Here is a 26,717-nt window from a genome sequence, read left to right as displayed (position 1 = left end):
AACCAAAAGTATCTGAGACAGGTCTCAATCAATTTAGAAAGTTTATTTTGCCAAGGTTAAGGACTCACCAGTGACACAGCCTCAGGAGGTCCTGATGACAGGTGCCCAAGGTGGTCAGGGTACAGCTTGGTTTTTTTTTGTTTGTTTTGAGATGGCGTCTTGCTTTGTGGCCAGGCTGGAGTGCAGTGGTGTGACCTTGACTCACTGCAGCCTCTGCCTCCGAGGTTCAGGCGATTTGCCTGCCTCAGCTTCCTAAGTAGCTGGGATTACAGGCACCCACTACCATGCCCAGCTAATTTTTATATTTTTAGTAGAGATGGGGTTTCTCTGTGTTGGCCAGCCTGGTCTCGAACTTCTGACTTCAAGTGATCCACCTGCATCAGCCTGCCAAAGTACTGGGATTACAGGTGTGAGCCACTGTGCCTGGCCACCTTGGTTTTATACATTTTAGGGAGACATAAGACATCAATCAGTGTGTGTGAGATGTACATTGGTTCGGTCCAGAAAGGCATGACAACTGGAAGGGGGTCTTTCAGGTCACAGGTAGATAAGAGACAAATATTGCACATTGAGTCTTTGATCAGTCTTTCACTGAATACACAATTTACTTGTGAGAGGGGGTAGAGGAATAGTCACTTATGCCTTGTCTGGCTCAGTGAATCTGTATTTTTTCATAAACAATAGGGCAGAGAAAGCAATTAGATATGCATTTGTCTCAGGTGAGCAGAGGGATGACTGAGCTCTGTCCTTTTCCCCACCCCCTGCACCTGTAAAGATAAGCTATTGATTTACACTGCCAGGGTGAAATTCAACAAAACTGTTTTAGGGCAAAGATCTTGAGGCCCACAAGGAATTTCTTTGTGGGCAAATTATAAGGGAGGCATGTAGCTTTTTTTTTTTTTTTTTTTTTTATCTTTGTAGGTATTTGTTTAGGAATACAATGAGGTGCAGGTTTGCCTGACACAGTTTCCAGCTTGACTTTTCCCTTTGGCTTAGTGATTTGGGGGTCCCGAGATTTATTTCCCTTTCACAAATCATATTTTGGGGTGGCATGTTGTGGCCTGTAGTTCCAAAAAGGAAGACGTATCAAACTCCATGTGTTGCAGAGGTCATGGTGAGGATTGCAAAGCTTCCATTAGATTTTCCAATAAGGAAGCTATTAGAATATGCAAGACCTAAGGGTCATGTTTCCTGAGCTTTTCTGTGGGCAATGTATTTTGGAGATTACTCTCTCTAACTTTTGTATTTACTTTGATCCTGAGCTTCCACAGAGAGAAAGATAATAGTGGAAGAGAAGCTGTGTAGTATATGGAAAAAGAAACTGGCCTGGGAGTTTGGCCCAGGATCTTTGCATTTTAATAGAACCTACTGCATACAGTTGTAATGAGGATTAAATGAACTGATCATTTTAAAGCCCTTGGGGCAATGCCTAGCACCCTTTAATCTGATATATAAGTGTTTGTTGAAATACATACATTTAAATTAATTAAATATTGATGGACCTATTGCTAATTACCATACAGCTTTGGACAACTTTGCTTTTCTAGGATTTAATTTCCCCGTCTACAACATGATAGGTTTGGGTCAGTGTCCTTTCTAGGTCTACAGTTGCTGACTTTCAGGATAAAGAGTTAGTGAAAATGACAAGAGAGGAGCCAGCAAAGCCACTGAGAGCCCCTGCAGCTGATCTAGGAGGCACTCGAGGGACTGAGGACTGAGAGGAGGGGAGTGGATTAAATGAACAACCTGTCTGACATCTCCTCACAGCTGATCCCTCTGGAGAGCACCCAGCTTTTTTTTTTTAAATCTGCTTTTCTCTGTGTAGTATCTGGACATATCACAATATATTTTACAAGTGAAACTAATGTCCAATGGCGTCAAACCGATAGAATTTATGAATATATCAATGTAATCTGGTTATAGAGAAAGTAAACAAGTATTGTTCTGAATGTTTACTTGGTGGCTAAGCACTTTTGATAAGACTTAATGTTCCTGCTGCTTAAGTTAAAATAGGCTTTTTATATTGAGGGACTGGATTTTGTCTTGGAAAGTTTCCAAATACAAGGTCATTAGCAGTAATTCATGAGGCTACTATCAGAACTGAGTGGAGTGTGACTAATGAGACAGAAACACTTAGGATTACATTTAATCATTTTATAACTAAAAATAGCTCACACCAGGGAGTCAAGAAAAGCTGGTAGCAAGGGAGAAAATGGACCTAATCCACAATTGCGTGAAACCTGTTTCACGCAACTCTTGTCACCCAATACATTGCTCAGTCAATTTGAATCATTATTTTTGTCACAGTGCCAACTCATATTTGTGGTTTAAAACCCTGAACTATAATACAGTGTGCAGTTCAATTTCTGGCCAGAGGAAAAACGTGCCTTAGCTAAAATCTTACGAAGAACTATTACAAAAACATATGCTATTTTAATTTATGGATACTAAAAACAGATCTAGTGTAGAGCAGTAATGTAACAAATTGTATTATATAATTACATGTATTATTTCTAATTAACTTTTAGTGAAAGAACTTATGGTATCGGCTGGAGATAACCTAATTATAACTTTACCGGACAATGAAGTTGAACTGAAGGCCTTTGTTGTGCCAGCGCCACCTGCAGGTGAGGGTTTAACCTTCCTTCCTGACCACTAGGAACTGGAGTGTTCTTCCCTAGCAGGTCCTTACAGACTATTTACAATGCCGATTCTTTTTCACAACATTGCGCAACATCACAAACAAAGGTGGAAGACAAGGCTTTGATTATCCTTAAGCATCAAAATTTGTTGAAATAGTTTAAAATAGAGTAAGAATCTAGGAAATTAAGTACAGTATGTATCATTTAATTGATCAGGATGGAAAGTCATACATTTCTGATGATAGGAAGCAGATCAGGAGAGGTTGCCACGTACAGTTCTTGACCTGTGATAACCTATAGAACCTGGGAAGATTCCACCGGGATGAGAGGGAAGTGGCGTGCACCCATAGGTTTGTTTGCAGATACTGTGGCGTTGACAATCATGGCTCTGAGGTTCTCAGGATGCCTCACACTAGCTGCTCAAAAAATTTTATTCAAAATGCTCTTTCTTCTACTTGTCCAGTGCTCTACCATTCAGTAAGCATTTGACCTGGGACCTGTGGCCTGTCAAATGCATTGTTCTTAAGGTGTTTGACTATCTCTCATTCGGCTTAGTTCCTTAATTCATTTTTTTCTCCATCACATATTGGTCAAAATTTTATACACAGAGATGATAATATTTGGCATTTGCATTTTAATCCTTTGAGATGAGGTATCTTATATTTTAACTACTAATATCTGAAGCTGGGAGACAGTTTCATCTTAACATAGATATGTTTATACTCTGTTTTTGTGTCCTTAAATAAACCCCTACAACAGATCAAATGAATTGAAATGTCCTTGCCTTTTGTTAAAAAGAGAAAAGCACAGTGGATTATACTATGTTAAAACTGATGTGGATAGTCAGATGTAGCCTCCTAGAAAAAAACTCATCAAATACTAACAGTTAAATTAGGGAGGTTTTGTTTTTTTAACTTTATACATTTAAAAAATTTCCTGTAAGTTGTATGTTTTTATAATAAAAAAAGAAATGTTACATTAAGAAGATACGTGTTATTCTTTACTTGGCTGATAGTTGAAAGTCAAGTTCATAAGATGATAGCAAGAGCGAGGGGATAAAAACAAATAGACTCAAAAAATATATATATAAGTTTAAAAAAAAAAGAAAGCTGAGTTGAGTGTATCTAAGGTAATCTGCACTGGTGGTTTAAAGACTGTCATCTTCCCTCTGCCCAGGTTATCTAGTGACCTCTCAGAATTTATAACTACTCATATTTATTTTTTGCTCTCAGAAACAACCTACAGCTATGAATGGAGTTTAATAAGCCACCCCATAGACTACCAAGGTGAAATAAAACAAGGACACATGCAAACTCTTAATCTCTCTCAAGTAAGTAACTGGAGACTGGTTGTGTCTCACAGCACAGCATAACGGCATAGAACTCAGTTAATACCTTCTTAGCTACTGAACCCAAACGTCTTTCTTTTTTTTTTGGAGAGAGTCTTGCTCTGTTGCCCAGGCTGGAGTGCAGTAGCACAATTATAGCTCACTGCAACCTCTGCCTCCTGGGTTCAAGTGATTCTCCTACCTCAGCCTCCCGAGTAGCTGGGATTACAGGTGCGTGTCACCACGCCCAGCTAATTTTTTTGTATTTTTAGTAGAGGTGGGGTTTCACCATGTTGGCCAGGCTGGTTTTGAATTCCTGACCTCAAGTGATCTGCCCTCCTTGGCCTCCCAAAGTGCTGGGATTACAGGCGTGAGCCACCATGCCTAGCTGCAAACATCTTTCTTATGGTAAGATCAAAAGAAGGATATGAACGAGTGAAGTTTCAGCCATGCAAGTAGGCAGGCAGATGGTTAAGAGGCTTTGGATGGCTATTCTTTATTTGGGCTACTTGGTATATCTCAGTTTGGGGAAAAGAGCCTGGTTGTCCCACAAGCATTGCATTGAGGTTAAAAACCAGATCTAACTCTTGCTCTCCTTGCAGTGTTAAGGACATTTTACTTATCTCTGGTTCTCAATCCAGCACATCTCTAGAGTTGCAAATAATTCCATTCCAGGTCACAAATTACCCTATCACATGTTGCTCTATGATACAAGCACTCACAAGAAACATGCCCTCTTTCTGGCCTAGGAGGATATATAAACCGACTTAGCGACTAGAGGTCTAGTTTCCTACCAGATGATTATGTTGACTTCATGTCCTGGGATCACACAGCTAATGGTACAACACAGACTTGCATCACCCTCATGTCATGGAGCTCTGTTTCTCAAAGTGTGGCATCCAGACCACTGGCAACCAACGTACTAGAGCTAGGTGGTAAAAATGCAAGATTCCATACACACGTTTGAGAACTGCTGCCCTCTGCTGGTCCATCTCACCCAGGCCTCTGTGAAGCCCTCTGTAGCGAAGCTAAAGGCCTGTATAGGTGATCCTTAGTGTTCCAGAATTCAGGCTTCAAACATGTGGCAGCCTCTTGGCACATCCAAATGAGACTCTCTCCTGAGCCCCTTCTCTATGCTGACTTTAGGAGTGTGGCTTCTGGGACATTTTAGCTTTTTCTAGGTAGTGGACCCATCATGTCTTGCATGTTGAACTGTATAACTTTTCTTTATGTTACAGTTGTCCGTTGGACTTTATGTCTTCAAAGTTGCTGTTTCTAGTGAAAACGCCTTTGGAGAAGGATTTGTCAATGTCACTGTTAAGCCTGGTAAGCCTGTGTAAGAGAATGGCCTCCTGTTGTACACATTTATCTCAATTTTTGGTGCCTGGATGACTATGTCTATATTTATCTACCTATCTATCTAGAGAGAGAAAACCTATTTTGAATTAGGCTCCATTGTAGAGAAAACACGCAAAGATTATTATTTTTTTTTCTACCTTTCATATATCACTCAGTACTTGCTTGACAAGGTTATTGCTGGCTGCTCTTGAAAGGTGGCGAATCCAACTTAGCCCTCTCTATCTGACATTTACGCCATCCTCTCTAACTTCTACCTCCACTCTCCATGATTCAGTACCTTTGGAGCAGGGGCATGTTAAATACACTCAACTGAGCAACCAAGAGGTCAGGGGAAAATGTGTGCCCATTGATCAGTATATTCGTGTCAATTAGAAACAGGTGGTTCTTGGGCTGGGTGGGCACAGCCCTGGCTTGTTGCGTAGAATATAGGCTGGCTTTCAGTCCCCACCACCCCCTCACCTGTGCTGAGGGCACAACCTACCCAATCAAGGTGAACCTCCCTTGCACCAACTTCAGCCCATCCTGAGGGCCTGATGGCTCTATCTTTTGCATAATCTGCCTGGTTATTATTACAGCTGAAGCATGGTTGGGGGTGAGTTGCCTTCAGTCAGAGATATAAGATCCAGTCAATCCCAGGAGCTGGAACTGTAATCCCTTGCTCCTGCTCTGTAATTACTGCTCACACTCTGTGATGAGCCCCTTGGTTATTATTGTACATCTTCACTGACCCTGGGCTTACATGCAAAAATGTAAATGTACAGACAAGCTCCTGAAATTCAGAGAGACTCCAGACTTTAAAAATTGATTTCTATAGCTGAGGCCTGTCGGATAAACACCTTCTTGACAGGACATTTAATAGTCAAGTTTTTAAAGTAGATAATTTTATGTAGGTAATGACATACGCATACCCAACACGGGCTCAGTCACTGTCCTTTTTTCTCTGTTACAGCCAGAAGAGCCAATCTGCCACCTGTAGCCGTTGTTTCTCCCCAACTGCAAGAGCTCACTTTGCCTTTGACGTCAGCCCTCATTGATGGCAGCCGTGTGTATCCTGTGACAGTTTAGGGATTTCTTTTTTCTCTACATGCTATGAAATGTAATGGGTGCTCTGCGTCAAAGCTGGGAGGACTTATGGGCTGTTACTTTGATAAACAATCACCTCCTTCTTTAGTTTTATGTCTTCTTTAGTTCCTTTAGCTCCTCTATCCTGTGCTTATTTTCCCTTCACCTTTTGTCTGTTTTATTAGAAAGTTCTTTAGAGCCTGGCCGTTTGATAGGAAATTTTAGCAATTATTGAAGAATCTCCTTCTGGTGTGGTATGTATGGAGAGTAGTTGGAAAATCACTTTATATATGTATATATCTTTATATATATAACTTATTTTAGAAGAGTATTTTAAAAGAATTAATTAGATGCCAGAGAGGCGCTCCCGTGACCTGACTTGGGAGGGGAGGTGCCCCCCACCAGATGGGAAAATCGCTTTTAAGAACTCTTAGAAAGGAGGGAGCGTGGTGGTTTTGTAAATTTGTTCAGAGATCATTTCTTCTATTGGAGTATATGTGGAAGGGACCCCTGTGTAACTACAGGTGTCCATGTAAATAAGAGTTGGTTGAAAACATCCTGTGTTTGACTAGGTTCAACCTTATCAGTGTACCAGGTAATTGCATTTTATGTACATTTAATCACAAAGCTAATACCAAATCCTTTAGAGAGTGAAGAACGGTTGCCTTGGTTGTTGGGAGAAGAATACTTGTTAGCCATTAAAGCTGCTCTATCTTGCAAGCCTGCAAATTTACAGAGATCACATTGACATGACCATTTGCATCTATTCAAAAATAGTCCACATTTCCATCTTAGCAACATGAAAATAAAGCATATTTTAAATGGAAATATTTACATGAACAAATAGGTCACATTTTGATTCCTCTAATTCAGTGTGGCTTATTTACAGGCAACTGTTCATGATTATTAATCTGTCACATGAACTTGTTCTTTCCTTAAATGAATTAGATGAAACTAGCCCCTTTCCAGGTCTAAATTTCTGTGAATCTGCATGGCACATTTTGTTTGTTCTCTTTTAAAGTAGAAATGGAAAATTTTCATGTAAGGATGTGACCTTTCTCTGGATTTACCCCTTAATAATTAAGGTAGTAAAAGATGTTTTGTAAGTTATAGAAAAGCAACTCAAGTCTCTGAACCTGTCAGCTCAGGTGCCTATTTAAAATGATCAGTAGGAGCTCGCGTGCTGTAGCTGAGGTGAGCAGCAGTAGCATTTCCATGTGCTGCGTTTTGTTGACTCCTGTTTTTTTTAAAAGCAAAAGCCTCTGTCACTGTGCTTCTTAAATATTCAACTGAGTGGGAACAGCCTCAGTCAAATCTGGTGGAAATCCAGGAGAAAAATAGTGATATAATTTCAGGAGTAGGAAAGAACCTCCTTCTAATACAATATATATCCATTGAGATCTAGGCAAGTACATAATTTCATATAAAAATGAATTTAAATATGCAGTAAAGTATAAAACTTATGTCTTCCTCTTGTATTTCATTCTTGTCTCTATTTCTTAATCTTTTAGAAAGTACAGATGATACTGAAATAGTGAATTATCACTGGGAAGAAATTAATGGGCCCTTCATAGAAGAGAAGACTTCAGTTGACTCTCCTGTCTTACGCTTGTCTAACCTTGATCCTGGTAACTATAGTTTCAGGCAAGTGGGTCCCTGCCTTTATTGTGCTGCCTGCTACTTACATTTTTACTGTTTCTTTAAATTAATGCACATGAAACACTGCACTTCTTATTTTGATCAAAAGAGATTTCACTTTCATGGGGGTTTTGGTTCAATGCCGCTGGAGACTCTGATATCCTCATCAATTAATATGAACTTTATTTATTCATTGGAGTAAAATTTATATATAGTGAAAAGTACTTTATGAGATTCATTTAATTCATTTGTATTTAATTATGCTTTACCATCTGATTGGAACAGGTTACTGCTCCTAACCCAGGAAGAAATTTCCTAACGGGCCCAGAAAGTGTCCTGACTCAGCCTGGTTGAGAAGGAAGGACTTTAGGTGTTTGGTTTGCTGTCAGAGCCAGAAGTGGAAGTTGGAGCTTGGTTGTGTGGAGTATGAGGGATAGTGTGGAAAGCAGCTCAGATGCACAGGTGCCCCCTACATGTGCTTTCCCTGCAAGGAAGGCCTGTGTTCGTGCCACAGCTTCATTGTCATATGCCTATTGATATTATTTAGCACTCATCACTGCTCCCACCACCATCTTTAACGTAGAAGGATGAAGTGACCCATTTGTGAATTCACTGTCCTCAGGACCACATTAGGAATCAGTTTAGTGCAGGAAGATTAATGCACTTCTCTTTTTTGTTTACAGAGGTTGAGCACTGGTTCGCATTTGAAAGTGCTTAATCCTAACACCGCTTTGCAAGGAGTATCCGGAAAACATAATTATAAGTCCTCTAGAAAAGGATTAAAAATTAAAAAGCTTTGTAGCTGAAAATTCAGGAGTGATTTGCTGTCTCTGCATGCTCAACCTGAAGGCAGAACTTAAACCTGATCCATTTTTAGTCTCCGTTATTAGAGAGTGGCATGTATGTTGGGTGAGGATGGTTTCTTCACCCAGCATCTCAAAAGCTAATCAGAAATCCATGAAGGTGAAACTCTGACATCGATATGTTATGAACTAACACTAAAATACTCAACAGCAACAAAATCAAACAAAAATATCAAGTCTGTGTTTATCTTTGCTTCATTCTTAAATTTATGTTTTTAACTGTTCCGAGTTCTTCTGAGAACTGTTTCATGAGCAGACTAAATTGACCTAAGTTTACCTTGAGATTTGGCGTATTATTTTTTTGTCTGTTTCTTTTTTTTTTTTTTTTTTTTGGTTGTTTTTTGAGACGGTCTGTTGCTCTGCTGCCTGAGCTGCAGCGCAGTGGAGCAATATTGGCTCACTGCAGCCTTGACCTCCCCGGGCTCAAGTGATCCTCCCACCTCAGCCTCCCAAGTAGCTAGAACTATAGGTATGCATGCCCACACTGGCTAATTTTTTTTTTGTTGTTGTTAAATAGAGACAGAGTCTCACTCTATGGCCCAGCTGGTCTCAGAACTCCTGGGCTTAAGCAATCCTCCCACCTCAGCTTCCCACAGTGTTGGGATTACAGGCGTGAGCCACTGCGCCCAGCCTGGCATATTCTTCCAACTATGGTTTCTTCTCCTTTTTGTAGGTTGACTGTTACAGACTCGGACGGAGCCACTAACTCTACAACTGCAGCCCTAATAGTCAACAATGCTGTGGACTACCCACCGGTCGCTAACGCTGGACCAAATCACACTATAACTTTGCCTCAAAACTCCATCACTTTGAATGGAAACCAGAGCAGTGATGATCACCAGATTGTCCTCTATGAGTGGTCCCTGGGCCCTGGGAGTGAGGGCAAACAGGTGGCCATGCAGGCAAGTTCTCCGTCCTGCCTTCAGACTTTTGTCTGTCTGTCTGTCTGTCTATCTACCTACCTACCTACCTACCTATCTGCTATTGGTTGGGGTAGGCAGTTCAATTTAGATACTTTATTTTGTAAAGTTACCTGATATATTACAACTATTGGAAAAGGACCGAAGCTCACAAATCTTCCAAGTTTACATCCTTTCCCCTCTCCCACTTAGATAGCACAGGACAGAAACCAATTGGCTCTGTGTTGAAAATTAGATCCTGAGATCAGTTTGGGAAAAGTCTCACATCTGTTAGAGAAGTATTTTCGTATTGGGAGAAACCTTAGAAATAATCTAATCTAAACCTCATTATCAGAATTTGTTTTGTTATTCTGTTTCTCCTGTTTATAGAAACTCCATGTTATCTTGTCTACATCCACTGGTCGCTTTTTAGGGTCTTGTTTGTATCTACCTTTTGATTTGTTCAAATCTTTTAAGTATGTTTGTCTAACAACATAATAATCTTGAAACTTCTGTTGTGTGTGAAGTTTCCGTGGAAACTTGCAGGTGCTCGCCATCATGCCTGGCTGATTTTTTAAAAATATTTTTAGTAGAGACGTGTTTGCTTATTCTTCTTTTTGTGATTGGCAAAGCTATTTGTTTTTGTTGCTAACCAGCTTAATGTTTTTGAAGTTATGTTATTTTTTTGAGAGTTTCATGAAAAAAAAAGAAAGATAGGACCTTACATTTCCATCTTCCTTTTCTCCTTCAAATTTCGCCTCACCAGTCCAAGATACATTTCTCATTAGTATTTAAGATAAAATCAGATATTCCATGGAAACTTACCTGCTTTACTTTCTGGTGTTCCTGGGACATGCCTTGCAATTATGAGGAGTTAAAAGTAACTGGGTAGATTTATGGAACTTGAAAGAGCCATGAGTTGTCTGGATATCCTTGGAGAACCCTCTTGGTGGTGTCCATCTCTACCTAGGGGTTGTAGCAAGTGCTATGTTCTGTTATGTTAAGAATTCTGATTCAGAGGTGGGTTGCATACAAAACAGGAGGATGGGATATTTTGTATTTTCACCATTAAAAGAATCTTCCTAATTTTCTTTTACTTATTAGGAATTATGCATCCAAAGCTAATACTCCAAAATTCATCCATGCATACTGGACATGTATCCAAAGTTTCTGAGGGCTGGGCCACACTGTGAGCCTTGCCTCTACACACCAGCCCAGTTGCCAGACACCCTCTCTCTTCTTTCCCCAAATAATATTCATAGTGGCAACCTTATTGCCTTATGCTTGATTGATTAAGATGTCCAAAGGGGTATTAACTGGGGCAATCACAAAGATGAGGTCTGTGAATCAGACCGTTTTATATTTGTCTGAAAATTGTACCAGGCAGCCCGCTGAGGCTGTGTTCTTACTGGGGAAGGAAGTGAAACCTTTGCAATTGCCTGAAACATGCGGCTGCCTTGGGAGCATCGGTGAGACACAGTAGTCTGCTCAGTTCCCATTTACCACAACATTCCCTTACGTTGTGTGCAGAAGCATTTACGTACCTGATGAATTTAGAGGCAACTCCTGGGAAATCATACTTTCCCTGTTGAACTTTTCAGAGAAAGGTGCTTTGCCTTATTTAGTCAAAGTAGGGAAAAGTATTTTTTTTTTTCCAAAAGTTCTTAAAAGTATGCATTTCAAATTTCAGAAGTTTGCCTGGTAATCCAATTGATCTTGTATCAACTTTCTTTTCAAATTTTCCATTAAAACCTTAAAAAATGCACACAGATACATTTATCTTTAGACAATCTTGGGAGCTATAAAAGTAAATAAATTGTAATAAGACTTAAAAATCCTTTTCATAATGCCATGCACTTCAAACATAAGCAATAATTGAAACTATTACCAACAACAAAAAAGAAAGGGTATTAACCTGGGGTCACCAAGTGTAGTTATTGCATACTCAGTTGAAAAAATGACTTTGTAAAAACTTGGGTTGACTTAGAGTTTTACAAAATTATATTATTTATTTATTTTGAAACAGGATCTCACTCTGTCACCCAGGCTGGAGTGCAGTGATGTGACTATAGCCCACTGTAGCCTTGATCTCCTGGGCTCCAAAGATCCTCCTATCTCGGCCTCCCGAGTAGCTAGGACCACAGGCACATACCACCACACCTGGCTAATTTTTGTATTTTTTTTGTGAAAATGGGGTTTTACCATGTTGCCCAGGCTGATCTTGAACTCCTGGGCTTAAGCGATCCTTTCGCCTTGGCCTCCCTAAGTGCTAGGATCACAGGTGTGAGCCATCACACTCGGCAAAAAATTATTATTATTATTTATTTTTTCTTTTTTGAGATGGAGTCTCACTCTGCGGTCTAGGCTGGAGTGCAGTGGCGTGATCTTGGCTCACTTTAACCTCCACCCCCCAAGTTCAAGCGATTCTTCTGCCTCAGCCTCCCAAGTTGCTGGGATTACAGGTGCCTGCCACCATGCCCAGCTAATTTTTGTATTTTTAGTAGAGATAGCATTTCACCATTTGGGCCACACTGGTCTTGAACTCCTGACTTCATGATCCACCTGCCGCAGCCTCCCAAAGTGCTGGGATTACAGGCATGAGCCGCTGCACCCGGCCAAAAAATTATTTTTGATTACAAAAGTAATACATGAATTGCCTCTTGTGGTTTTAAAAAAAAAAAAAAAAAAAAAAAAAAAGCTCAAATAAATTCTGCTAAAATAAGTTCAAATAAATTGATCACCACTGCCAACCAAGTGTCCTTACTGGAAATAATTACTTTTATCAGTTTAATGTGTATACTTCCAGAATCTTTTCCATGTGTGTGTGTAAGTGTGTGTATGTACACGCAGCAATACCTTTCACATTGTATGCATGGTTCCACAAGTTTCTTTTTTGTGTGGATTTCTATAAACAATATTTTACTGTTTGCTTTTGAATGCGACCCAACTTTCTTTTTTTTTTCTTAATATGTCTTTGACATTTGCCGTTTTAGTATTTATAAACCTGCCTCATGATTTTAAACTTCTTTCTTTTAAACTAGTGTTCCATAGTATATCGTAGTGTGTTTGACCATCCTCCTGTTGATGGATGTGTAGATTGTTTGCATGTTTTGCTGTGATAGACTGTGCTTCAGTTAACATCCATGGACGAGTCTCCTTGTGCATTTCTCCGGTGTAGATACTAAGAAGTCAAATTACTGGGTTGTAGTATGTGCTTATTTAATATTTTAATAGCTGTTTTCAGATTGACTTCCAAAAAGGCTATACTAGTTTACACTCCTTCAATAGTGTATGAGGATGCACAGTAAAGTTTAAGTCACACGTTCTTGGGGACCAACATATTTTTTTCTTTTTTCTGTCACCCAGGCTGCAGTGCAGTGGTGCAATCTCAGCCCACTGCAACCTCCCCATCCCCGGTTCCAAGCGATCCTTGTGCCTCAGCCTCTTAAGTAGCTGGGATTACAGGTGCCCGCCATCATGCCCCGCTGATTTTTAAAACATATTTTTAGTAGAGACAGGGTTTCACCATGTTGACCAGGCTGGCCTCGAACTTCTGACCTCAAGTGATCCGCCTGCCTTGGCCTTCTAAAGTGCTGGGATTACAGATGTGAACCACCGTGCCTGACCAAACACATTTCTTTTTGAGCAAGGTCTCTGTATTAAGTAAAATTGTTAGTTTTTCATTCTGTCATACTATTTACTTGTGCTTCTTTACTTTTTGTTTTGTTTTTATTTTTGTCTTTGCTATTACTTAGGGCGTGCAGACACCGTACCTTCATTTATCTGCAATGCAGGAAGGAGATTATACATTTCAGCTGAAGGTGACAGATTCTTCACGGCAGCAGTCCACTGCTGTGGTGACTGTGATCGTCCAGCCTGGTAGGTGGAGGAGAAAGAGATCTGGCCTCAGAGAGTAAAGCAGAAATGATAGCTGGGCTTCTGGGGTTTGGAGATGCCACATTGGTGGTACCGGCTTGTGGGTGCCGAAGCTCCATATAAAACTAATTTCATTTTGCGGTTCTAAATCTTGCCTTGACTGTCTGTAAACTATGGCATGAAGGATGAAATGAGAGCCATCCACAGCACTGCTTGTGGGTTCCAATTCACCATGTGGATGCTTCCACACGTGCCCCACTCTGCCGTAGAGAACTCCAGACGACCTCGAAGGGGCTGGTTCTTATGTGTGACTTGACACTCAGATGTAGCCAGAGATTGGGGAACATGTTCCAGTTCAGTGTCACTGTTCATTAATAGTTTCATGAAAACCCAGGGTTCTGCCTACCTCCTCAGTTAAATAACCTTAAAGGTTATTATACCTTTGTTTGATAATGGCCTTTGCCTTAGAACTTTTCTAAAAGAGGCTTGTTAGTCCCAGAACCTCTCTCCAGTTCCTGGCAATGAGATTATACTCAACCTATAGACAACTTATTTATTTATGCCACTAATACATAAAAAGGGCTATTCGTTAGACTCTGGGATGTGGAATTAAACAAGATAGACTTGATCTCTGCCCTTGTAGGGCTTATGGAGAAGTTCACATAAAACTCTGTGATTGGTGCTTTTCTAAAAAAACTACAGGGTGCTACAGGGCCCAAAAGAAAGAGCACTCGCCTAGGTGTGACGCATCTGCAAAGAGCTTGTACATGAGCTCAGGATTGAAGCACAAGTCACAGTTAGTCGGTGAAGAAGGGGAGGGGTGGGCAGCACAGGGGAAGAGGAAGAGTTCTTAGGTAGAGGGAACAGTATGCATGAGGGCCAAGGAAGAGAGTCTGGTACATTCAAAGATTTAAAAGGAAATTACTGTGATTGGAGAGAGAGAACAAGAGGTAGGGATGTGGGAATGGGAGGTGGTGGGGAGGGTGGGCAGGGTCTGGAATGACAGTAGATGACCCCAAGAGAGCCCAGGACTCCATCCTAAAGGGCTTTGTAAATGTATGGTCACCCAGGTTCTCTATCCTACGGCAAAGAGAAACTCCTGTTATGTAGTGAGTAGGATCATGGGGTCTGTGGCGTGGTACAAACACTGGGCAATGGCTGCTACAGCTTTTGACTATATGACTTTTTTTTTTTTTTTTTTTGGTAAGACGGGGTCTCACTCTGTTGCCCAGGCTGGTCTCAAACTCCTGGGCTCAAGCAATCCTCTCACCCTTGGCCTCCCAAAGTGCTGCGATTACAGGTGTGAGCCACTACACCTGGCCCTTTTTTTGTTAACAGATATTTTATCTATTTATATCAATATTAGCAATACTTTTTTTTTTTTTTTTTTTTTTTTAATGTGAGACAGTCTCACGCTGTCATCCAGGCTGGAGTGCAGTGGCATGATCTCGACTCACTGCAATCTCTGCCTCCCAGGTTCAAATGATTCTAGTGCCTCAGCCTCCTGAATAGCTGGGATTACAGATGTGTGCCACCATGCCTGGCTAATTTTTGGATTTTTAGTAGAAACAGAGTTTCACCATGTTGGCCAGGCTGGTCTTGAACTCCTGGCCTCAAGTGATCCACCTGCGTTGGCCTCCCAAAGTGCTGGGATTACAGGCATGAGCTACCATGCCTGGCCAATATCAGCAATACTTTATATATTTTACTTTCTTTCAACATTTAATTTAAAATATTTTGAACATTTACTGTTTACCAGGCACTGTGTTAGCAATGAGGCTACAGAGACAAAAGGAAGTAAGCCCTACCTGATAAAGCAGGTCTCTTCACATGGATGTCCCCTCCCTCCCTCTCTGTCTCTCTTCCTCCCTCCCTTCCGTCCCTTCCTTCTTTCCTTCCTCTCTCTTTCCTTCCTCCCCCCACCCTTCTTCCCTCTCTCCTTCTACCCTTCTTTCCTTTCCTTCTCTTTCACCCTATGACTGAAGAGATATATATATATATATATATTTTTTTTTTTTTTTTTTTTTTTGATACGGAGTCTCTCTCTGTCGCCCAAGCTGGAGTGCAGTGGCGCAATCTTGGCTCACTGCAAGCTCCACCTCCCGGGTTTACACCATTCTCCTGTCTCAACCCCCCGAGTAGCTGGGACTACAGGCACATGCCACCACGCCCGGCTAATTTTTTGTATTTTTAGTAGAGACAGGGTTTCACCATGTTAGCCAGGCTGGTCTCGATCTCCTGACCTTGTGATCCGCCCGCCTCGGCCTCCCAAAGTGCTGGGATGACAAGCGTGAGCCACCGCGCCCGGCCGACTGAAATTCTTTTAAACCAAAGAAACCAAAGATGTGTCTATTAGAGACAGTGTTTCTTGGCTGCCTGTAACGGCAGTCTTGAACTTGGACTGTTCAACTCCTGGATCAACTAGGAGGCTGCAGTGCTTCACTCCAGGATTCCAAAGGATGCTGCATACTCTAGTGGCTGCCTGGTCTGAAGATGAGTAAGGTACTTAAATCAAGAAATCACAGGATTGCAGACTTAATGCAAGGAGATAATACTTTTTCACACTGTTTCTGTAATTCCAGAAAATAACAGACCTCCAGTGGCTGTGGCCGGCCCTGATCAAGAGCTGATCTTCCCAGTGGAAAGTGCTACCCTGGATGGGAGCAGCAGCAGTGATGACCACGGCATTGTCTTCTACCACTGGGAGCATGTCAGGTAGTCTGTCTCGCCACTGAGCTAGGTTCATGCCCATGCTGAATGCTCGTATTATCCCTTCTCTGGAGGATCTGTAGTAAACAGTCAGCTTGAGCATTTTGAGGAGTTGGGATTTAAGCACGTTTCTAGAAGTGGCTGGGTGTTATTGATTGAAGAGTACGTCAAGTGTGGATGGACATCATTGACAGTAGAGGGAGGTAGAGCTCAGGGCAGGTGAACAGGGCTGTCTTGGTGTGAGGCGAGCTCATGACAGAAGAGGTTCAGGGAAACCTGTGTGTGATCCTGTCTACACTCAACCCATCCTGCAGTGACTGTAGACACCAGAAGTGCAGAGTGTAAGAGGCAATCCATATCATCTAACATTTTCTGAGCTTTACATGCTCTGTCTCATAGAACCCTGTATCAGTTTGTAAGAGATAAATAAGAATATGATTCCTATTTAAAGTTGGAGACACTGAGGCTTGTAGACACTAATGAGACCACACAGACTAAGGTTGCCCAGATAGTAAGAGAAAGAGCTTGGACCCAAACTGAGGTATTTTTGACAAGCCCCTGATCTTAATGACTATAGTGTGATTTATCTCTTAGGAGAGGGCTTATCTGGCTTACTCCCTCCTCCTCCATGGTCTCCCTAAAGATAGATGAGGATTTCACCTAATTTTATTCAAAGAAGAAATGGGAGTCGTTTCTAAGGCTCATTTTCCAAGGAGAGATCATTTCACTGGCAGCTTGACTTAAAGAAATCGAGAACAAATATTCTCTTCCCAGTAATCCAGCAGACTCTGCCTGAAATAGGTTTTCGCTTATGACTCTTACACTGAACTAGAGAGTACAGGTGAATGGAGTTTTCTTAGAATTCTCTAAATGGTATATATTATAGCTGGAACAAAACATTTATAAGAGCACAAATCGCATGCCTGTCATATTCAGAATCCCATGCCCCCGCCCTTATGTTAACCGCTTGCATGTTTTATAGAGGCCCCAGTGCAGTGGAGATGGAAAATATTGACAAAGCAATAGCCACTGTGACTGGTCTTCAGGTGGGGACCTACCGCTTCCGTTTGACCGTGAAAGACCAGCAGGGACTGAGCAGCACGTCCACCCTCACTGTGGCTGTGAAGAAGGGTGAGTGGGTCTGAGGTGGACAGGGCTGGGCCTGCTCTGCTTTCGAGTCTGCAGGACCCTCAGCCAGGCCGTGACTGCTCAGAGATGTTGGTGTTTGCTGATTTGTTCACAGCAGATGCCAAACCCTGCCTGGCAGAAAAAAAGCCAACTTTCTTCTATTCATGTTAGCTGTTTCCCAGTCGCCCTCTGCAAGGAAACATTTCCTTTTGTTTGTGGAGCGTATCTTCTAATGACTTCACTCTTCTGTGACTGCTACTAATGAAAGACCCATGTCCAAATGACACCATTTTTTTTTCTTTATTGCTTGGAAATTCAAGAAAAGAGATTCAAACTCCGTATCGTTTCTTAATGTGAAATCTGTGGTCTAGACTAGTGCAATACCATTTGAGGTACTTGTCTCCTTGTCTGTCTTCCCATTTGACTGTGAACTGCCTGAGTGCCTTTGCTTCAGACATCTCTGTATCCTCAGTATAGCAGAGTGCTAGACTCATGGCAAATTAGAGATATTGAATGAATTAGTGAAGGGATGATTACTACGTGTTGAAGTGCAGAGGAGTATAAGAGCCTGGCTGGATGGAAAGGTTCATGCATTGTAGAATGGCAAGAGTGTGGGACGCTGGGACAGTGGCTGCAGCCTGAGGCACAGGCTCTGCCGTGGAGGGTTATATGTACCTGGGCTATGCCTAGGGGTTTGGACTTTATTCTCTGGGCAGTTGGGAGAGGCTGAAGCAACTTTAACAGCAAAGTCATATAGATTGCATTTTTAAAAAGATTTTATTGTTGAGATTTTCAACCATGCATTAAAGTAGAGAGAATAATCTGAACAGGCATCTTGACTTGTTTCTAAGGGGAAATTGGGAGGGATCAGGCTGGGTCCCAGAGCCCCATCTGGACAAGCAGGATTTGCCTCACAGCAGCCTCATCTCCAAATTGAGGCTGTGTCTTATTATAATCTCCCCACTGTACTGTAGTCTTGTTAAGACTCCCTGTCCCCTCTTTTCTGAAGCTATTACATCAGAAATGGCTTTTACATTGCCTCATTTTTTTAATTTTTAAAATAGACACAGGGTCCCACTCTGTTGCTCAGACTGGAGTGCAGTGCTGTGATCAAAGCTCATTGCAGCCTCAAACTCCTGACCTCAAGTGATTCTCTCACCTCAGCTTCCTGAGTAGCTGGAACTACAGGTGTGTGTCACCATGCCCAGCTGATTTTTAATGTTTTTGTGTGTGGAGACAGGTCTTGCTACCCAGGCTGGTCTTGAACTTCTGGCTTCAAGCACGCATCCTGCCTTAGCCTCTCTAAGTGTTGGGATTACAGTTATGAGCCACCATGCCTGGCCATTGCCTCATTTATATTTAACACCTAGTCAGAGAAGTGAGGGCCTAATTATCATTGTTATTATTTTAATTTTTCATAGAGATGGAGACTTGTTATGTTGCCCAGGCTGGTCTCAAACTCCTGGTCTCAAGTGATTCTCCTGCTCTGGCCTCCTACAGTGCTGGGATTACAGGTGTGAGCCACTGCACCCAGCCTACTTTTTACTCAAGTCTTTTTTTTTTTTTTTTTTTTTTTTAAATCTTAGGGAGTCAAGATTTGGCAGTAGTACTTGAAGTGGAAATATTTCTGGCCAGATAGTGTGGACCAGTAAAAAATGACCCAGAATATATTTTAAACCAAAATATTGCCACTTTCAGCACCCTAAATGTTGGTAAAATCATTGTTCCTTTTTTCAAGGACAGAAAAATTATAACAATATTAGAAAAATTCCCAATGTATAGCTTGCCACCTACTTTATCTTTTTCATCCCAAATTATAGCTAGCTAAGTACAAATGGAGTTTTAAGGAAGTCTGTATCTTATATGCATTTGGGGAAAACAAAATGCCTTTTTGAATATTTTAATTCTACATACTGTATCTGCAAGGTGGAAGAGTTGTGGATGTTTTATGACACACTTTTTCTATCACCAATGTTTTAAATCAATCTTTTTGCTTTCATTTTTGCTATATTTGACTTAGAAAATAATAGTCCTCCCAGAGCCCGGGCTGGTGGCAGACATGTTCTTGTGCTTCCCAATAATTCCGTTACTTTGGATGGTTCAAGGTCTACTGATGACCAAGGAATTGTGTCCTATCTGTGGATCCGGGATGGCCAGAGTCCAGCAGCTGGAGTGAGTACTGAGAGAGAATTGCTCCTAGACCACTCATCATTACATCTGCATTAGTCAGCTTGGGCTGCAAACAGTATACCACAGTATATTCTAAGGATATAAGTATAAGGAGGCTTAAACAACAGAACTTCATTTTGTCTCTGTTAAGGAGGCTGGGAAGACAGGCTCAAGTTGCTGGCTAATTCAGTTCCCAGTGAGGTCTTTCTTCCTGGTTTGCAGACAGCTGCCCTCTTAACCATGTCCTCCCGTAGCAGGGGAAGAGAGAGCACTCTGTGTCTCTTCTTATAAGGACACTAATCCTATTGGATCAGGGGCCTACCCTTATGACCTCAATTAACCTTAACTACTTCCTTATAGGTCCTATTTCTAGATATAGTCGTATGGGGTTAGGGCTTCAACACAGGAATTTGGGAAGGAAACAGTTCAGTCCACGGCAGTGTCTCTATAATGACCTCATCTCTCTTTCCGTGTTCCCTGTAAGGTGCTTATGCTTCTACATTTGAATGTTCTGAAGGCTGGAGGCAGTAGGCTGCTTTGAGATTTAACCAAAAGCTGAAATCCTTTCCGACTTTTTCCTGAACAGACTTTGGATGGGCAGGAAACCATAGCTTGGAAGGACTTTGAGGTCAAGTCTTCCAGCAAGAATCATCCTGCTTCCAGGATGCTTTTCCATCCTTCCTGTTTTGCTCCAAGTGGATTCTTTTCTGTTCCTCATATTCTGCCAGATGAGTCAATAAGTCAGGTATTGCTGTTTGTGTTTTATAGATGCAGAAGGCGAAATGCAGAGATGAGAAGTGACTTGGCCAAGGTTAACTAATCCACTTCTTTTTCTTTCTTTCTTTTGTTTCTTTTTTCTTTTCTTTTTTTTTTTTGAGACTGGGTCTCACTCTATCGGCCAGATGTCGCACGATCTCAGCTCACTGCAACCTCTACTACCCAAGCTCAGGCGATTCTCCTGCCTCAGCCTCCCGAGTAGCTGGGACTACAGGCACATGCTACTACATCCAGCTAATTTTTGTATTTTTAGTAGACATGGGGTTTCACCATGTTGGCCAGGATGGTCTTGATCTCTTGACCTCATGATCCGCCCGCCTCGGCTTCCCAAAGTACTGGAATTACAGGCGTGAGCCACCGCGCCCAGCCTTAACTAATCCATTTCTAATCAAACTAGATACACCTAGGTTTTTAGCTCCTGGCAGGCATTTTACCCCCATTAGATCACTCTGCCTCTTAGGACATAAATGTATGTACATCTTCATTCCTGCCATTTCTAAGGACTGGAGAGATGCAGATTTACTCTTGGAGATGTACTAAGGAGTGGTCACAGGGAAGGAACTGAAAATGCTTTATACTTTCTAAGCACTTCTAGAATTAACACTATTCAACTAGATGGGGGATTAGCCTCTACATGTAATAACAGTGAGTCTCTGTTCAGAGCACGTATTCGTTATCACCCCTTCTATTAGCGGGAGTCTGGGAGGTTCTTCTCTAATTCTTTGGAGCTTAGAAGCACACAGAACAGAGGATGCTACACAGGGTCTTGGGTTATTTGAGGTGAACATGATACATTATGAGGGAATTCAAGATGAGAGTTTTGTAAAGCTATGTTTGAAAATAAGACCCAGAAAATCTGTGCTTTGTTCTCAGGGTCCTTGCCCTAATTCAAATGGTCTTTCCCTTTGTTGGATACAATTAATTATTTGGTAATTCCTGGAAGGCACTTGGTAAATTCAGCCCAGGAAATATTGTCTGAGGATGTGCCCCCTGGCGCTTTTTGGGGAAGAGATGCTGAGGATTTCTCCTGTCTTTAGCTATCCCACCAGCTTCATTCCCCTGCAGCTTCCCTCTTAAAGTCACGCCTGTGTTAAAAAGATGGGACACTGAGGTTTAGGATCAACACAAGCCCAGAAATTGGGACCTGAGGATTGACAGCTGCCCTGTGATCCGTGTTCTTTCGTAGGATGTCATCGATGGCTCTGACCACAGTGCGGCCCTGCAGCTTACGAATCTGGTGGAGGGAGTGTACACTTTCCACTTGCGAGTCACCGACAGTCAGGGGGCCTCGGACACGGACACTGCCACTGTGGAAGTGCAGCCAGGTGAGTTCCTGGGCTCTGAAGCTGGCCGTGCATGCTCTGGCTGGTCAGCCTTTGGGGTCTTTACGCTGACAGATGTGACTAGTGTGGGAGGCCTCCTGTGGCTGGCTCCAGCTCTTGGCTGGACCCACTTTGAGGATGTCTCTTACACCTTGTTGTGCATCCCCAGATAGATCCAGCCTCGTCACTCTTTAAAAGAGAATGTTATCTGGCAACTAGATTTTCTTTTCAGTTTTGTTTTCCTGCCAGAAGACAAAGACCTAATGTGAAGCGGACACAAGGACCTCAATACCAGGGCACAGAGGGAGGCAGCTCCAGTGAAGCGGCTGTAATGAGCCCAGCATAAACTGAACTGGGCAGTGCCTGTGGCACTTGGAAGCAAAATTCTCTTTCTAGTCCTGGGGAAGTGTGGAAGGGGCTGAAATTTTCAGTTAGCCCAGAGGCTAATTAGGTACACTCAATTATCATCTGGAAAAAAAAAATTATAAATAGCAAACTGGGATAAAACAAGGGAAAGCACTCCCAGATAGTGGCCTCCGCGGTGTTTGGAAGAATTTACCTGAGTCCTACAACTCAAATGTAGAAATGGCATAGGAGTAATTTTGAGCTCTTGTAGAAACCTCGCTCCTTACACTCTAAAGCCTGTGCAAATCTCCAAGTGCAAATCCTGTATCTTCTCTTTCCCCAGACCCTAGGAGGAGTGGCCTGGTGGAGCTGACCCTGCAGGTTGGTGTTGGGCAGCTGACAGAGCAGCGGAAGGACACCCTTGTGAGGCAGCTGGCTGTGTTGCTGAACGTGCTGGACTCGGACATTAAGGTCCAGAAGATTCGGGCCCATTCGGATCTCAGGTAGGAGCTGCACACCCAAGGCGGGGCCTTGGCCCTACAAATTCCAGTTCTTACCTCATCCCAGTCCAGTAGAAAACTGTTCATTCCTCTGCTTCTTCTGTAGTTTTGCACACACTTTTATCCCATTCATATACTTTTTTTCTCAAAGGGCAGTAGTATGGCCAGCATCGTGCTAGGTCCTTCCTAAAATTCTCAGTAAATATTTGTTAACTGGGAATGTTCTGAGTGAAGGAGGAGCTGGGGAATAGCAGGGGAGATGGTTGTTAGCTCTGGTGTCTTCAGAGCTGGGCAAGGGGTCTGGGGCATGTGAAGAGGATGTCTCACAGCTGGGCTGCATCCCTGCCCCACGCTCATGGGGACTGAGGCTTCTCTCAATGTGAAAGAATCACTGATTACCATTTGCCATCTCCTGGGACTATATGAGGCTGAAACTCTGGCCTTTATTTTTTATGAAATTTTTGTATTTAATTGAATTTTATTTATTTAATTTATTATTTAATTTAATTTTTATTTTTTGAGATAGGGTCTCATTCTGTTGCCCAGGCTGGAGAGCAGTGGCGCAATCTCAGCTTACTGTAACCTCCGCCTTTCAGATTCAAGTGATTCTCCTGCCTCAGCCACCTGAGTAGCTGGGACTACAGGTGACCAGCACGACACCTGGCTAATTTCTGTATTTTTAGTAGAGGCAGGGTTTCAGCATGTTGGCCAGGTCTCAAACTCCTGGCCTCAAGTGTTTTGCCCGTCTAGGCCTCCCTAAGTGCTGGGATTACAGATGTAAGCCTGAGTTTTATTTTTAAGTCTTATCTAACCCAGGGTGTGGTAGGAGGAGGGACAGAAAGAATGTGGGAATGAAAACCCGCTATTCTCCGTTTGCCTAGCTATTGTCAGCTCCTCCACTTTGGTTAGTTTCCAGAGAACTGAAGAATAGAAAAATACCAAATTAAAACATGTTCTAATTATTTTCTAAGGAACTCTTTCTAAAATGGATCATATATTTCCCTTGGAAAATATCAAATACTGAATCAAAGACATGTCTGAAAATCAACAAAACCAAAAGTTGTTTCTTGGACAGATCAGCGAAATTGATAAATCTTTAGCTAGATTGACTAAGAAAAAATAGAGAAGACTCATATTACTAAAATTAGGACTGAAATAAGGCACATTACTATGGACTTTATAGAAATAAAAACGGCTGGGTGCAGTGGCTCACGTCTGTAATCCCAACACTTTGGGAAGCCAAGGCAGGCAGATCACTTGAACCCAGGAGTTCGAGACCAATCTGGGCAATGGTGAAACCCTATCTCCACAAAAAACTAGCTAGGTGGCCAGGCGCGGTGGCTCACGCCTGTAATCCTAGCACTGCAGCACTTTGGGAGGCCGAGGTGGGCAGATTACTTGAGGTCAGGAGTTCAAGACCAGCCTGGCCAATATGGCGAAATGCTGTCTCTACTGAAAATACAAAAATTAGCCAGGCATGGTGGCAGGTGCCTGTAATTCCAGCTACTCAGGAGGCTGAGGCAGGAGAATTGCTTGAACCTGGGAGGCATAGGTTGCAGTGAGCTGAGATCGCTCCACTGCACTCCAGCCTGGGTGACAGAGCAAGACTCCATCTCAAAAAAAAAAAAAAAAGCCAGGTGTGGTGGCACATGCCTGTGATCCCCAGCTACCCAGAAGACTGAGGTGAGAGGATCACCTGGGAGGTTGAGGCTGCTGTGAGCCATGTTCACACCATTGCATTCCAATGTGGGCAACAGCATGAGACCGTCTCCAAAAAAGGTGGGTGAGGAAGGATTATAAGAGAATACTATGGATCATTGTATGTCAACAAATTAGATAATGTAGATGAAATGGACAAATTCCTAGACAGACATAAATTATAAAAACTCAATTGAGAAAAACTTAAAAATCTAAATAGACCTATAACAAAGAGATTGAATTAGTAATGTTAAAACTTTCCACAAAACTCAAGACCAGATGGCTTCACTGGTTAATTCTGCAAAATATTTTAAAAATTAGCAGTCCTTCACAAACTTCCAAAAAATAGAAGAGGAGTGAACATTTCCCAACTCATTCAGTGAGACCAGTTTTACCTGGACACTAAAATCAGACAAAGACATCACAAGAAATGAGAACTACAGACCAATATCTCTTGTGAATATAGAAGCAAAACTCTACAACAAAATACTATCAAACTGAATCCAGCAACTTATTACAAGGTTTATAGACCATAACCAAGTGGGATTTATCCCAGGAATGCAAGTGTGGTTCAACATATAAAAATCAGTAAATGTATAATAAACCACATTAATAGGATAAAGGACAAAACTGCAGAATCATCTCAATAGGCACAGAAAAAGCATTTGGCAAAATCCAACACCCTTTCATGATAAAATATTTGCTGTGGGTTGAATTATATCCACCCCCCACTCCCCACCAAAATATAGTCAAGCCCTAAGCTCTGGTACCTATGAATGTGACCTTACTTAGAAATAGGGTCATTACAGATATAATTAGTTAAGAAGTTATACTGGAGTAGGGTGGGCTCTTAAACCAGTATGACCGGTGTTCTTCTAAGAAAAGAACAAGAGACACAGAGAGAGGCACACAGGAAGAACACCATGTAACGACTGAGGCAGGCACTGGAGTGATTCCTCCACAAGCCAAGGAATACCAAGGATTTCCGGCAGCACCAGAGCTAACAGAACACTTTGATTTTGGACTTCTAGCCTCCAGAACTGTGAGAAGAGGTTTCTGTTGTTTTAAGCCATTTCATGGGATGTGTTTTACAGCAACCCTAGGAGATGAATACAGATTGGAGTAGCTATTTCTCCAAAGAAGATATACAGATGGACAATAAGCACATGATAAGGTGCTCACCATTAGCCACCAGGGAAATGCCAACCAAAACCACATTGAGATATCACTTCACACCCGCTAGGATGGCTAGAATCCAAGACAGACCATAGCAAGTGTTGATGAGCCTGTGGAGAAACTGGAACGCTTATACATTGCTGATGGGGATGTAAAATGGTACAGCCACGGTGGGATACAGTTTGGCAGTTCATCAATATGCTAAGCATACAGCTACCATATAACCCACTAATTCTACTCCTAGGTATATACTCAATAAAAATGAAAAACTTGTGTCTACATAGAAACTTGTATATGAATGTTCATAGCATGAATTCATAATAACCAAAATGTGGAAGCAACTCAAATGTCCACCAACTGATGGGTGGATACAAAATATGATATATTCATACAACAGAATATCATTTGGCAATAAAAAGGAATGAAGTATTGATGTGTGCTACAATGTGGATGGACTTTGAAAACATGATGCTAAGTGAAAGAAACCAGACACAGAAGGTCACATATTGTATGATTCCATCTACCTGAAGTGTTCAGAAGAGGCAAATCCATAGAGACCAAAAGCAGATTAGTGGTTGCCAGGGACTGTGGGGAGGAGGTGCTAATGAGTGTGGATTGTCCTTCTGGGGTGATGAAGATGTTTTGAAATTAGATAGTGGTGATGGTTGTGCAACTTTGTGAATATACTAACAGCCATTCAATTTACACTTTAGAAGGATGAATTTTATGATATGTAAATTATATCTCAATCAAAAAAGGCAGAAAGAAAGACATGTCTGCAAGTTATTTTGTGTATATTTGTCTTTTTGCACACACACATATATATATATATATATAGCTCCCTTTTTTTAAACTTACTCTTATGGATTTATTGCAAAGAATATATTAAAGGATACAAATGAACAGCCAGATGAAAAGGTACATAGGGCAAAATCTAGAAGGGTCCTGCATACAGGAGCTTCCATCCCCATGGAGTTTGGGATGTAACACTTCATACATCCCAGCACATAGATGCATTCTTGTTCACTAACCTGATAGCTCTCCAGACCCACTTGGTTAGGATTTTCAAAAGCTGATACATAATTTACACGTTGCTCCTTTTATCTAAAGATCTGTCTGTCTTTGATCAGCTGTACGTTGAGACTGAAGAGGCTTTGTGAATAGAAACAGATCAATTCTTTGGCTCACAGATATGCCCCGTCCTTGGCAAGCCACAGAACTGTGGCT

At 41.8% G+C, this 26,717-nt stretch overlaps 1 protein-coding gene across 9 annotated transcripts in view; it reads left to right on the top strand.

The window, feature by feature from the left end:
• The window catches only part of KIAA0319 (KIAA0319 ortholog), a 103,889-nt gene that overhangs the window by 61,731 nt on the left and 15,441 nt on the right, over positions 1-26,717 (top strand). For 8 of the 9 annotated variants that reach the window (XM_025382489.1, XM_025382494.1, XM_025382497.1 and 5 more), the window contains 12 exons: positions 2,529-2,627; positions 3,875-3,972; positions 5,208-5,295; positions 6,278-6,370; positions 7,902-8,034; positions 9,565-9,793; positions 13,546-13,669; positions 16,249-16,381; positions 17,358-17,506; positions 19,524-19,675; positions 21,636-21,774; positions 22,460-22,619. In XM_025382489.1, coding sequence (XP_025238274.1) covers positions 2,529-2,627; positions 3,875-3,972; positions 5,208-5,295; positions 6,278-6,370; positions 7,902-8,034; positions 9,565-9,793; positions 13,546-13,669; positions 16,249-16,381; positions 17,358-17,506; positions 19,524-19,675; positions 21,636-21,774; positions 22,460-22,619 — 1,597 coding nt within the window. Of the gene's footprint in view, positions 1-2,528; positions 2,628-3,002; positions 3,170-3,874; positions 3,973-5,207; positions 5,296-6,277; positions 6,371-7,901; positions 8,035-9,564; positions 9,794-13,545; positions 13,670-16,248; positions 16,382-17,357; positions 17,507-19,523; positions 19,676-21,635; positions 21,775-22,459; positions 22,620-26,717 lie in introns of those variants that run through there. The other variant, XM_025382498.1, reaches the window with a different exon arrangement.

Source organism: Theropithecus gelada, chromosome 4 (assembly GCF_003255815.1).
Source record: "Theropithecus gelada isolate Dixy chromosome 4, Tgel_1.0, whole genome shotgun sequence".
NCBI classification, from domain to species: Eukaryota; Metazoa; Chordata; class Mammalia; order Primates; family Cercopithecidae; genus Theropithecus; species Theropithecus gelada.
The sequence above is the reverse complement of the archived record's forward strand: the minus strand, read 5'-3'. Positions and strand labels throughout refer to the sequence as shown.